Raw genomic sequence first — 14,041 nt, forward strand, 5'->3', positions numbered from 1 at the left:
TATATGCAGTTCTGGTTCAACAAGTTCTGCTGCACCAACATCTAAGGGCACTTGTTTCCTGCTTAATGGAAGACTTGGAGGAGCAAGGCAGGGAGAAGATAATGAGGAAAAAGAAAAGGGAGAAGAGAAGGGAAACAATGTCCTTCTTGCCCCACAGGACGCAGACTCCTTTTGGGATGTTGGTGAGGGATAAATACAAGGAATTTTTGTGGAAGCTTAAAGATTTATTTAACCTGATACTTGAATAGAAATGGAGATCAAAAAAATTTAATTGCAAATAATACATTTCTTAAACTTTACTGCTGTAACCTGTACATATAAAAAACTAAGACAAATTATGTGAATAAAAACCTAACCCTTCAATTCAAATGAGCATTTGACTGTAAAATGCTGTAAAACATTCTATAAAGTGACTTATCAATGAAATCTAAGCTAAAATTCACCAGTGTGTCCAGTCGTGGTGTTGTTTACTTCTTCTTTTGATATACTTCATATTTTCACTATATCTGAAACACACCAAGTCAGATATTACTTAAATGCAAAGGTTACTAGTAATTGCAATGTATTTGCTTTTAGATTATTGAAACCTTTTTCAAAACTACAGTAATAATAATAAAGACCATTAAAGTAGAGGAGAAGCTGTCACCATTTAAAACTATAATTTAAAAATCAATTTAATATTCCCATTTGTTGAAAAAAACTGAAGACTAAAATATGAAAACATAGTTTATTTTCTCATTCAGACTTTTGGAGTTTATTTTTACAAAATAGCAGACAAAATTTGTTTCTTTATAGTAATACAGAATGTGTAATACATATCGAAATATATATATATATAGCACTTAAGTTATAAACACATAGCAAAATCAGCATCACTTAAACAGCAACCATGTTTTTCACATAATTAGGATTTCTCAGGAAATAAACATTTTTACCTTGAATATGTAAACAGTCTTTGTGGCTTTATGTCAACTAGTATTTACAAAAGCTAGTCTAAAAACTACCACCGCTTGCAAAAGTGATGAGCTTTAAGATACAATTTTGCTGTCATGCCATAATAAAGACTGAAAATCATGGAAAGCCAGAGGGAGCTAGTCACTTCAGTGCAATTGCTGTAGGTGGAACTACTTAATTGTGATTTAAAGATGTATGCTATGAGAATCCAAAAGGGATGCTTTTGAATCATCAGTTGTTGGTTTCTTTATGATCTAACCATCTCTTAACCCAGGTTAGATTATGCCCCCTGATCATCTAACTGTGATAGAGGGAAGCTGCAAAGAGACTTTCTTCATCTCTGAAAAAAAGAAACACAGCATAAATCAGTGTTTAAAAACTGTACTCAGAAAACGAACACACATATTCATTATACAACTTAATATCCACTTGCCAAAGAAGGGCAGGAGTTATATCAACTTATAATATCATGCATGCCTTGAAAGTTGTACAAAATGCAAACACTCACTAAGGAATATTTCATTGTCCCCATTTTACTGGTGTCTCAGTTATTGGAATAAAGAATGGTACTTGTTATATATTTGTATTTGTTTATATTATATAAGTTTATATTAAATTATAAATTAATTATATTCATATTTATATTTGTCTATATTTTTAATATTCTACCTCTTTCTCAAAAGGATTTGAGGTACCTACAACAAAAGGCATACATATACTATGAATAAAATAGAAATTAAAAATCACGACTAAGGAAAGGAGAAGGATACAAATATATTAACCATCAGCAATATTGTAGTAGTTGAACTGAGGACCAGTTTTGGCTGTGAGCTTCCTGGTAGCCAGGGCAAAAAAGAAAACACAATAGGTTGTGCCATTCTTGGAATGATAAAGGAAGAAGGAAACCAATTCTATAGGAGAGAGAAAGTTTTGCCCTAGTACCAAATTAAAGAACAAAGAAAAAAAGTTCACATGAGATCTTATATAGGAAACACCTGGTAACAAGTAATAACTGTCTGGCAAGTTTTATAAAGAACAGTATTTTACAAGTAATCTATAGGGCACTGCTTCCTCTGACGGTGTCAACTAGATGTCTACTTGGATGCTCTCCAGAACTACTAGCGGGACAGTTATGCTATTAAAGCAAAGAAGTAAAATTTTTATACGAAGTAACAAAAACAAAAGCATTGCAACAGATAAAGCTTTATGCAGAATGCAGTAGCTCTGTTTAGACTTTATACATTAAAAATGCCTGTCTAGGGCTTCCCTGGTGGCGCAGTGGTTGAGAGTCCGCCTGCCGATGCAGGGGACACGGGTTTGTGCCCCGGTCCGGGAAGATCCCACATGCCGCAGAGCGGCTGGGCCCGTGAGCCATGGCCGCTGAGCCTGCGCGTCCGGAGCCTGTGCTCCGCAACGGGAGAGGCCGCGGCAGTGAGAGGCCCGCGTACCGCAACAAAAAAAAAAAAAAAAAAAAAGCCCGTCTAGAATGAAAATCTACCTTTTAAAGCAAAAAAAGAAAAGAGAATTTGACCAAGCAAGGACATCTTAAGAGTAGTTTGTTCAGCCTCTGACATTTTTCCAGCATATTTTTACCTGCTCTCTTCCTTCAGTTTCTTGGCTGCCTGTGTTGATAACTTAATCTGCAAGTCCAGCCTTTGCAGGAAATCTCTGGCTGACACTTCCTCGGGCTGCATGGGCTGAGCATCAGATTCTTGAGGACTGGGAGAGGAAAGGTCTTCCCCAGCCGCTACCAGGTCTTCTTCATGAGAAAAACTATCAACTGTTTCATTTTCTGGAGAATCTGTTGAGTTAAGTCCATTAAACAGCAAAGGCTTCTCTGATATAACTGGGATGTTCAAAGTTTTCTTCAGAAATATACAATCATTGGTAAACAGTTTATTTGCCCTTTTAATCTGCTCCATCTAAAATATTTTAAAAAAGCAACAGAGTTACATATAAATAAATCCAAGAGTAGGGTTTATTATACAACACAAAATAAAATATTCATAAGCAAAATGTGTGCAATGCTATCTCTGGATCTGAAATTCTTAATTCGGGGTTAGTCACCTCTCCAGATACCCCCAGTTATTTCAAGAGGTGCCAGAAAATTCTCTTTCACAATTTTATAAGAAGAAAGACTAGTTTTTCCCCTGCTATATTATTTCCCCTACAAGGCAGCTTTTACCAAGCAGCCTTAAATCCCTGAAGTTAAAAAATGTAGGATATTTAGCACTTATTTAATACACTTCAATCTTATTTTAACATTTCTATTATCTGATTTAAAAAAACAAAATTCTTAGTGCTGTGATTTTCCTTATGGAGTGCTTCCCATCTCTAGAATTGCGTTTGGTAAATTTAATGCATACAGGAGGTGGTAAAGAAAAAAGTACAAAGAGAATTAGGAAGAATGGTGTAGGCTGGGGCTGCAGTCATTAAGAAAGCCCTCACGGAGAAGGTGGGGTTCTGATTTTGATTCTTTTGACTTTAGACGGACCTTGAAGAATGGGTAGAAGTGGGACAGGTAAGGAAAACAGGTAGGGAGCACTTTATATAGAGTATCTTATTTTTTCTACCTTACAGATTAGGTATCTGAAGATCCACTTTTCAAATAAAAGAAACAAAACTCAAGGAGATTATGTACCATGGAATCATCTACAACTAGCAGATGAAGAAGACAGAATTTAATACAGGTTTCAAAACTTCAAACTCTTTCATACCCTGTGAATTCCTCCAAACCAAAGAAATGGGGATAGCAGGTAGGGGTGAAAGGGGGAATGGAATTTACGTATGTTACCTCATTTAACTTTGCTAACAGAACTGCAAGCTAGATATTATCACCTCCTTTTTACAGATGAAGAAAGGGAGACTCAAGGGAGTTAAGTGGCATGCCTAAGTCCACAAATGTGGGTGAGTGCAGACAGGACTCTTGCAGAGCTGTCGGAGAAATACCTACCCTCATGTTCATCACACCTGACTATCATGCATCTGCAGACTTCTCCACCCAACTAGCCTGGGAACTCGCACCATGCTAGGTTCTTTACATGCACTGTACCATCTAATTTTCTTGTGAGGTATTGTCACCAAGACAGCTTGGTACAACAGCGAAGCACACAGGCTTGGGAATGTGACAGAGCTAATTTCAAATCCCAGCTCCACCAACACGAACTGTCTGAACATAAGCGTGTTACTTCTCTCATTGAGCCTATTTCCTCATGTGTAAGACAGGTATCATCTACCCCTCACAGGGTTGTTGGAAGGATTAAATGAGAGTTTATACATGTATATGCATAGAGGATATGGATGTAGGTGTAAAGATATAGGTGTGAAAGGGAGAGACAGTTTAGCAGTAAATGGTACTTACTGTCCATTTTCCCATGAAGAAATTAAGGCACACAAGAGATGACTGATTTGACCAAGTGCATATGGCTCCGCAACTGGATGAGCCAGAATTTCCGTCTGACTCTAAAGTCCATATGTACAACACCAAGATTAAAGTGAATGACTAATGGAACCCAATTCTGGGATCCTTTAATGCCAAATTGACTGAGTGAAAAAATTAGATTTCCACTTCAAAGAGCCTGAAAAAATAATGGTTGAATAAGATGGGCCCTGCTCCTCCTGCTTTCTAGCTCTAAGGTGAATCCACACAAATAGTACATTCAATGCTTTCTTTTTTCATTTAAAGATACTACTTTAAAGTATCTTTTGTGTAGGGTGGTCTTTTATGTTCTAGTTTCTAGTTAAAAGAGAGAAGGCAAGGGTGAGAAAGAACATGAATAGGCAGGTACACTTTTAGAGACAGAATTAACATCTAAAAATCCTAAGTGTCTCTGGTCTAGTTTAGGCTTAGATGTGAGCAAATTAAAGAACTTGAAAACTTACCCATAGCAGGTTCAGGTATATCCTAATCTGCCTTTAGTACCTCTTGTTTTCACCACCTAGCATCCACGCCCTCCATCTCCCTTAGTATAAGGGCTTCCAGGGGCACTGAGTCCTCCCCTGGCTCCAGGATGAGCACATGATTCATTCCTGCCCCCTGAAGCATCACAGTGCCCCGGCTCCTGAAAGGTCACAGTCCCGTCTCGGAACAGTTCAGAGATGCAAGGAGACTTCTGCTGAGTCTGGGAGGTGAAGGACCTCTATTTTTTCTGTGAGAAAGAGACGGGCCTGGAGCTGCTGGCAGCCATCCTTCCACCACAAGGAACCTAACAACAATGCCACCTTGAAGGAGAGCGATCAGACCTCTGAATCAAAGCCTGAAGCCAGAATACCCTCGCACCCTTCAGTCCCAGTAATGAGCCAGTAAATGCCACTCTGTTTTGTTTTTATTGCTTAGGCCAACTTGAGTTTTCTGTCACTTGTAAATGAAAGAACCCGCACTGATACAGTACCCTTGAAATACTCACTGACAGGGGCCTACAACTGCTAACAGACACTGTTTCCTGGGAATAATGATGGAAGACAGAAACAGCCAGGAACACCGGGATCTGATTGCTGAAGCTGGGCTGGGAACATCAGCCGTTAACTGTGAATTCCCTCAGGTCAAGACCGGTTATTTCTAGAGCCTCCCAGGTTTAACAAAGATCTTATGCACACTAAGTGCTTAGGATGGATGGATTAATTAATTAATTAATAATTAATACAGGTCAGAGAAACAGGCATAAAAGATGAACCCAGAGAAGTAACCAGGAAGGGGTGGTAAGTTATCTGTTTTGTTGGTTATTCTCCCTTTAAACCCACCCTCACCTCCCAATCCATCCCCCAGTCTTCTTGAACTTGTTCTAACTGCAGGAGGCTGACCTCTTCAGAACTGCACTCCCCAAACCCCCTTGTTCTTGGAATTCCAGTCAGTGTTCCCAAGGAAGTCACCAGCAGAACAACCACACCATGCCTCTGGTGCCTCTACAGCATCCCTCTACAGCAGAGCTCCTACCAGGCAGCCCCTTGTCCACTCCTCCCGTTCTCCTTGGTGTCGGGTACCCCACTCCTTCCCCTGGCCCTCAGGCCTAGCGGTAATGTCTCCCTGCTGTTGCTGCTCTCGGGTGCTGCATCATCCCTTCCTGGTTCTCTTAATCCTATTCACACTTCTATAAATGTCCCTGCATTAAACCCTCTCTGGCCACACCCTTGGAGTGCGCTAAATGTATTCTGTGGGGACACTGATACATCCATCACTCAGAGCAAGACAGGCCATCATAGCCAGGCAAGGGGCCGAAGACAGGAAGCACAAGACAAATGGACTGAGTAAAAGGCTGCGTGTAGTCAGGGAGTCCACAGGGAGTGAAGGGCAGGGCTCTCCTAGCTCTCATGCATGCCATTCTACCATTGATTCACCAATAGAACTGCCTCTTTTAACAAGTCTATGAGCTTCCCAATGTCAGGAACTGCTTCTTCTCCATCTCAGCATTGCCAGCAAGCATTTAAGGTGTATGTTGACCATTATGGTCTAGACTCTAAGATGACACATGGTTGCCAGCATCAAGGACATCAGGGATGTCCAGACATAGTTAGCATCAAGGTGGGAACCAATCTAAGGATGGGCAGATTTGAAACTGAAGGTGAAAACAGATAAAAGAGGTTAATATAAGGTAGTACTTAGAAACAAGGGCTCTGGGGCCATATTTTCCAGGTTCAAATCCTGGCTTTACCACTTTCTAATCATCCCCTATGTCTATTTTCTTTTCTGTAAAGTAAGGAAAATAGTACTTTCCACACAATATGATTATTATGAGAATTAAATGAGTTAATTCATGTAAAACACTTAGAACAATGCATGGCACACAGGAAGCACACAAAAATGTTAGCAACTATCATTAAACTTGGTTAAAAGTGAGAAAGCAACAAGTAAGGGCAGATCCTAACATGTATTCAGCAAATAAGGAGGAAGGAGGTAGGAGGTAGGAATTTTCTCTCCATAAAAAATATTTCTGGGCTTCCCTGGTGGCGCAGTGGTTGAGAGTCCGCCTGCCGATTCAGGGGACGACATGGGTTCGAGCCCCGGTCCGGGAGGATCCCACATGCCACGGAGCGGCTGGGCCCGTGAGCCATGGCCACTGGGCCTGCGCGTCCAGAGCCTGTGCTCCGCAGCAGGAGAGGCCACAACAGTGAGAGGCCCGCGTACCGCAAAAAAAAAAAAAAAAAAAAAAATTATCCCACAAAGTAAAAACATGTAAGAAAATTTCATATAAACAAGCCCAGATGAATAACATAATATACTGTCACTGCCCTGAGGTCTGAGCGTTTTTTTTTTATAAGGTATTTAATTTGATATTAACTTGTTCTCCTTTACAACCAGAGGCTCCAAATTCTATTACCAGTAGTGAAGTTAAGGAATGAAACCAGCCACACAAAAAGCCAGGGAGAAAAAAAAAAAAGGAGTCCTTCCAGAAAGAGTAGTTACAAGGCCCCAGAGCAGGAAAAAGTGGTGTGGCTGAAATAGGGAGTAATGAGCAAGCTGCAGGCCACTCATATAATAAATAAAATTTGGATTTTACTTTAAATGTGATGGGAAACCATTGGAGGGTAAAGGAAGGGAGTGACATGATTTGAATATCACTCCAGCAGCTTTATGGAAAATGGATTGGTAAGAAAGAGGCATTAGTGGAAACAGGAAGCTCAGTTATGGAAGAAACTGCAATAGCACAGATAAGAAATATAAATAATCCCAAACAGTGAAATGATATTTTAATTTGCTTTGGAATGTTTTATGCTTTTATCTGAACTTGGATGGGTCTAATGTTCTGGGAATTTCACCTCACATTAAACTAAGAAAAGTCATGATCCAATACAAGGAAGAGCTGAAAAACTCTACAGCTTTACCACCTGCCCTCTGTTCAATATCTCCTACTACCCAGTGAACGCTGAGAATAGAAAGTGTGACCTTTTCAAAGTGATGCAGAACTACCCTCAGTTTCTTGAGAGCAAATGACTAGTGGAGGAGATACAGCAACCAAATGCTTTCATTTTAAAACTGTCTCCTAATCAGGATGGAGTAGCATGATTCAGTGAAATTTACCATCTGCTTACTAAGAAACAATTTATGGAATAATCAAGTTAAGAGCTGACAGGATGGCCACAAGGTCTACCCTGGTGAAATCAGGTAGAACAAATACCATCAACAACTTGTTTAAAATGATTCCCCTGTAAATACATTTGTAAAGGTGAATTCACTGGGGAGGGAACTCACAAAACATCCCCGCCCCCAAGTTATCTCAACAGCTGCCGCTGGGCATGATCAAGAACTCTCCCCAAAGGCTACTTTCCATCAGCTTCATTAGGCCACCTGCCTAACTGGGAATGCAACATTCAAAGCTTCTTTTTCTTCCTCTCCATTCCTTAAAAGACAAACTGTTCTGAAAACATTTCAGGACCCATGATAACTAACATTTACACAGCACTGTGTTGCTTATGGAATATTTCCATATACACACAACTCTCAGTTGATTATTATCATCATTATAGAGGAAAAGACTTAAACATTAAAGCATTCTCTCAAGATCATGTTCTAGTAAGTGCTGGATTCAACCTCCTCACTCCGCTGTCTCCTATTAAGTGCTAGGTGTTGGTGGCTATCAGCCGCCTCCATTGCCAGGTGCTAATAATAAGGGAAAGGATTTTTTCTTCTCCATGCTATCTCAGAAGAATATATGAGATCCCATTTATGAAATGTCCAGAAAAGGCAAATCTATAGATTAGAAAGCTGATTCATGGTTATCTGGGACAATAGAAGAGAATGGGGAGTAAGGGATCTTTTCGGGGTGATGGAACTGTTCTAAAACTGGATTGTGGTGAGGGTTGCACAACTCTGTAAATTTACTAAAAGTCCTTGAATTGTACACTTAAGATGGGTGAATTTTGTAATATGTAAATTATGTATCAATAAAGCTGTTTTTAAACAAAGAATGCATGAGAATCTATTAAAACCTAAAACTACTAAGGGCTACTTTACCATACTTCTTACAACAGGTGGCACTATTTATTTATGGTTCTCTTCCCTTTGACCAGCAAAGGTCAACAATTTCCAGCAAGAGCAGGAGCTAAAGTTATAAACACAAAAGTTTTATATACACTTATATTTCTAACTCACCGCACTTGTTCCCCCTAAAATGATAATCATTTCACCTTTTCTCAGCAAGGTGACATCTGATAGGAGAAGTGTGAAGAAGCAAGTGGGCTTAGCAGCTCATTGGAGGAGAAAGAGAAGACCCCGGGAATAAAATTGGATAGGAAATGACTCAGGATATGGGGGGCAATGGTCTGGAGAGGGTAGAGGACAGGGAAGTTTCCAGGGGGTAACAAAAAGATGAAGAAAAAGTTTGTGAAAATAACAGTTTCCCTCACTGCCTCTCACCCACTTTCAGTTTATATACAGGGCTTCCTAACAAAAGGTTCACAGCAGCTGCCTGGAGCTGGTCAGTTCCCTCCAGAGGCTTGCCTCCAACTGAAAGGAGCTGGGATCACCACAAAAGACTGGGTTGGGGGAGGAGACTTAATGTCTCAGTGGAGATGAGCAAAGCCCAGGAAATTCCAGCCCAAGCAAGTCTGTGTCTGAGATTTGAATTACACTGAATAGTTTCTCAATTGATCCCCAGCAGTTTCAGTTTCTCTCTGTGAGGTCTTCCACCGCCATACCATTTGAAATTGCAGCTACCTCCAGCAGCCCTCTCTCCTTTCCCTGATTAATTTTTTTTTCATTTTGCTTATCAACACCTGATATATAACATATTTTGTTTACTTACTAACTGTCTCCACTGACTAAAATATAAGCTCCATGAGGGCATGGATTTTTATTTATTCACTAAGGTATCACCAGAAAGGTAGAAGCTGGGAAAAAAGAGGAAAGAAAAATCAGATGAATGATAAACACTGTTGAGAAAACAAAACAGGAAAGGGGGGAGGGGCACTGGGATGAGGGAGGGTTGCAGTATGACATGGAGTGGTCAGGAAGGCCTCAGGGAGGAGACATTTATGCAGACTTGAAGGCAGTGAGGGAGCAAGTCACACAGCCAATATCAGCTACGTGATTTGTAGGTCCCAGAGAAAAGTGAAAATGTGGGGCATTTGTTCACAAATTATTAAAAATGTCAACAGTAACAGCAGAGCATTAAGTGCAGGGCTCTTCTCGACATGGGGCCTATGTGACTACACAGGTCCCACATCTGCACGTACCTGTGGCCCTGCATGCAGCTGTCAGGCAAAGTGTTCCCAACAGATGGATGGAACAGCAAGGGCAAAGACCCCAAGAAGGGACAGCATTGGGAAAGAGCAAAGAGACCCTGCTTGTAAAACAGGAACATTCCTGGGCTCCTTTACTGGATATTCTGATCCAGCAGGTTCAAGGTAGGCTCTAAATTTCCAACATCTCATCACCTACTCCTTTAAACACTAATTTAAATACAATGTGGGTGGGACTGCCCTGGTGGTCTAGTGGTTGGGACTCTGAGCTTCCACAGCAGGTGGTGTGGGTTGGATCCCTGGGGCTGGGAGGGGGGACTAGTATCCCCATGCCGCGCAGCCGAAAAAAAAAAAACCAAAAACAGTCTAAATACGATGTGGGTGATCTTGGCAGTCAATATTAGAAACTTAACTCACTCAACTTCTCTCTGTTCAGTCGGGGAATGAAAAAAACCTTTCTGCCTTTTTAACTTCCACCTGAAATATCAATTTCAATGAGTAAATCCGATTAATGTCTGTAGTTAATATCTGCAAGAATATCAGTTCACTGTTATGGTGATTATCTTCACTTTCACTAGTTCTATAGAACCAGTGGAAAGAGTCTCTAACAATTTCATCAACTAGAGTTCAGGGTCCAAAGTAAATGAGAACCAGTGATTCTCAACCAACAGTGAGTGCTTCTCAGGGAATATCTGGCTATTTCTGGATGGGGGAGAGGGGGGCAGTGCTACTGCTATCTAGTGGGCAGAGGCCAGAGATGCTGCTAAACATCCTACAATGCACAGAACAGCCCCCCAAGACAAAGGATTATCCAGTCCATAGTATCAATAGGGCTGCAGTTGAGAAACCCTGAAACAGACTGTCTGCGGCTACAGATTATAGTTCCCAATTCATTACACTTGAGCTTAACATCTTAAAATCAAGTCTTTATAAAGGTAATGAAAAACCTGATTTATGCTTTAATGAAAAGGGATAAATTTATAAGTAACAGGATCTACATCAGTGAAAACAGGAATTAGAAAGCATTTGATCAGGACTTACCTGATGGCGCAGTGGTTAAGAATCCGCCTGCCAATGCAGGCGACACAGATTTGAGCCCTGGTCTGGGAAGATCCCACATGCCACAGAGCAACTAAGCCCCTGTGCCACAACTACTAAGCCTGTGCTCTAGAGCTACTGAGCCTGCACTCTAGAGCCTTCGCGCCACAACTACTGAGTCTGTGAGCCACAACTACTGAAGCCTGCACGCCTAGAGCCTGTGCTCCGCAACAAGAGAAGCCACCACAGTGAGAAACCCGAGCACTGCAACGAAGCATAGCTCCCACTCGCCACAACTAGAGAAAGCCCGCACTCAGCAATGAAGAAACAACGCAGCCAAAAATAAATTAAATAAATAAATTTATCTTTTAAAAAAAGAAAGAAAGCATTTGATCAAAGGTGGAGAACCGCAGTGAGCAGATGTTCAGGAGCTCTGAGCAACCCAAATGAAGTCATGGAGGGCAGTGGGATGCAGAGAGATTGCTGTGGGTAGGGACCAGGGAAACAACACTTCTCTGGGTATCATGGATTCCTAGGTGCAGTCAGCCTAGCCTAGTAGATAAGATGCACAGAAACCAGACAGAAAAGACCTCCCTTCTTCAGTAATCAAGATGCTAAGAGAGCTCTTGATAAGACTAGGATAAAAGTAAGGATGGAGGGCTTCCCTGGTGGCGCAGTGGTTGAGAGTCCGCCTGCCGATGCAGGAGACACGGGTTCGTGCCCCAGTCCGGGAAGACCCACATGCCGCAGAGCAGCTAGGCCCGTGAGCCACGGCCGCTGAGCCTGCGCGTCCAGAGCGTGTGCTCCGCAACGGGAGAGGCCACAACAGTGAGAGGCCCATGTACCGCAAAAAAATAAATAAATAAATAAGGATGGAAATCAGAAGTAATACCTAGGGCCAAGCAAATGCTTTGTCACTGTGATGATTCAAGCTGGTCTCAATGAATAAGCATACTTGGAAAATATCCTTACCTCTCATCCACCTTCACATCTGTAAAAAGGAGATTAATTACACCTATCTCCAAGACTTACTAGGAAAATCAAACTGAATAAGAACAAGATGAAACAAGACAAATGCAATGCCTGGCACACAACAGGCATTCAGCAGAAAGAGTAGCTGCTGATACTTCCCAACGCTGCTTTCCTCTGGCTCTGACTCAAACCAGGCCCCATGAATGCAAATACAAGAATTGAAGTTCTATGTTCACTTTTAGAAACTCCCAAGAGGGCGGAATAGGACTAACCATGGCATGAAGTCTCCAGTACATGCCTGCACAGCAAGATCCCTGCTCTCAAAATGTTGAAAGGATAGAAGGACCTGCCAGGTAAACACATACCAGCATGGGTGTGCAAAGGAGATGACTCAGTCTCTGTCACTGGTGAAGGGCCAGAAGGAGTTTCACTTAAAGAGAACGATAAAGATAAGATCACCTTTCTTCCCATTGCTGTCTAGGGTGCTTCAGGAAGGAACATTGAAAACTGATATAGAGCTCAAATGTAAAAAGACCATCACATAGTTCAGAGTTAATTATAAGTAATTTTAATGAAACAATATGTTCCCTCAGCTTTCCATGTTCTTCCCAGAGGTGTAATGCAATAGGCCCAAGACACACACACTTATAAATTTATAATAAACACAGCTCTGCAGCTCACCTAGACCACATTCTTGGCCGCTGCTTAGCGACAGGAGTCACATTCACAGTTGCCAGTGAGCCCAGGGGTGTAATTTCACTTCTAAATAAAGAAGCATAATCAATAGAAACAGAACCATCCTGCGGGAACAACTGTACCCTTCCTGACTCATCACAGCGATTGTTTACCCAGAAAACAAAATTCTCTGCCCAAGTCCGCACCTCAGTTCGGCTTTCAGGAAATATATAGCAGTACGACCGGGACTCAAAATCGGGCGAATTTGGCTCCCAGGGTGCCAACGCCCTGGTCCTCTTTGACCTTCCTTCCTCACGCGGCAGATCCGGTCTGAGTACAGGCAGGGCATCGAGAACTGGGTGCACCCACCCGGGGAGGGAGCCTTGGCGGCCCGCCCCTCTGGCTGCAGGACAGGCTCTGGCGACCGTAGCTGTCCCGGCAGCGCGCGCTGGGCAAGCGCTCGGGGCCGAGCCGCCAGGAGACGTCTGGCTACCTCCCCTACGCCCCGATACTCGCTGCGCCCCCGCCCGCAGCCACCAGCACTGCTCACCGAGACTCCGTACTTGAGCGCGATGCCCTGCAGCGTGTCGCCGGGGCGCACCCGATGCTCCATATGGCGCTCGATGACGCCGGCGCCCAGCGGCGCCCGCACGCTGGCCGTGCTGCCGTACGAGCGGGTCTTGGTGCGCGCCAGGCTCAGCGACAGCTCGGCCTCCTCGGCCTCGGAGAGCGAGCGCGACGGTGGCGGCGGCGAGGGGGCCGAGGGCCGGGGCGTGCGGGGTCCGGCTGCCCGCAGGGACCGCTCGGGCGAGGAATCAGCCATGGGTCCTGCGGAGGCCGCCAGGTCGGGAAGCTCGCCAAGAGGGCGGCGCCTCGTCCGCCGCCGCCTCCTCTTCCTCCTCACAGGGGCTGCGGAAGGCCGTTCCGCGGGGACGGCGGGCTGGAGGCCGCGGCGGAAAGCTGCGGACCGGCCATGGTGGGCACCTGCTCCTACGCGTTCCGCCTTCCCCAGCGCACCTGCAGGGAGGAGAGCGAAACGAGCTCCAGCTGCTGCCCCGCCGACGCCCCGGCTCCACCCTGCGCGCCGAGACCCGGCTGGCCCTGCGGTGCGAGGAGCGGGGCGCTCTAAGGCCCCTCGCCGTGGAGCTACTGGGCCCCATCCCTAGGCGCCCTCGGCCCCGGAGGCAACCCCGCGCCGGGCCGACGCAGCCTGGTTAAAGCCCTACCC

The 14,041-nt window shown here is 43.6% G+C and overlaps 1 protein-coding gene across 5 annotated transcripts; it reads right to left on the reverse strand.

The window, feature by feature from the left end:
- Window positions 1-713: 713 nt before the first annotated feature.
- Window positions 714-13,833, reverse strand: LYSMD2 (LysM domain containing 2). Of its 5 annotated transcripts, XM_019932874.3 has the most exons (4): window positions 13,364-13,492; window positions 12,820-12,900; window positions 2,548-2,876; window positions 714-1,294 (listed from the first exon to the last, which is right to left on the reverse strand). In XM_019932874.3, the coding sequence occupies exons 3-4, from the start codon at window positions 2,874-2,876 to the stop codon at window positions 1,252-1,254; spliced, it is 372 nt and encodes a 123-aa protein (XP_019788433.1). In that variant the 5' UTR covers window positions 12,820-12,900; window positions 13,364-13,492; the 3' UTR covers window positions 714-1,251. The 5 variants fall into 5 exon arrangements, with proteins under 5 accessions (XP_019788433.1, XP_004317806.1, XP_019788432.1 ...); XM_004317758.4 differs by lacking the exon at window positions 12,820-12,900 and having other exon boundaries at window positions 13,364-13,833; XM_019932873.3 differs by lacking the exons at window positions 12,820-12,900; window positions 13,364-13,492 and adding an exon at window positions 13,020-13,294.
- Between the last annotated feature and the right edge of the window lie 208 nt (window positions 13,834-14,041).

This window comes from Tursiops truncatus, chromosome 2, assembly GCF_011762595.2.
Source record: "Tursiops truncatus isolate mTurTru1 chromosome 2, mTurTru1.mat.Y, whole genome shotgun sequence".
In the NCBI taxonomy this organism is placed as follows: domain Eukaryota; kingdom Metazoa; phylum Chordata; class Mammalia; order Artiodactyla; family Delphinidae; genus Tursiops; species Tursiops truncatus.

Coding starts and splice junctions, on each gene's coding strand:
- LYSMD2 (XM_004317758.4), bottom strand. CDS start 13,636: ATGGCTGATTCCTCGCCCGAGCGGTCCCTGCGGGCAGCCGGACCCCGC. Junction 2,877..13,363: donor CGCTCAAGTACGGAGTCTCG/GTGAGCAGTGCT, acceptor AAAATATTTTAG/ATGGAGCAGATTAAAAGGGC. Junction 1,295..2,547: donor AAACTGAAGGAAGAGAGCAG/GTAAAAATATGC, acceptor TCTTTTTTTCAG/AGATGAAGAAAGTCTCTTTG.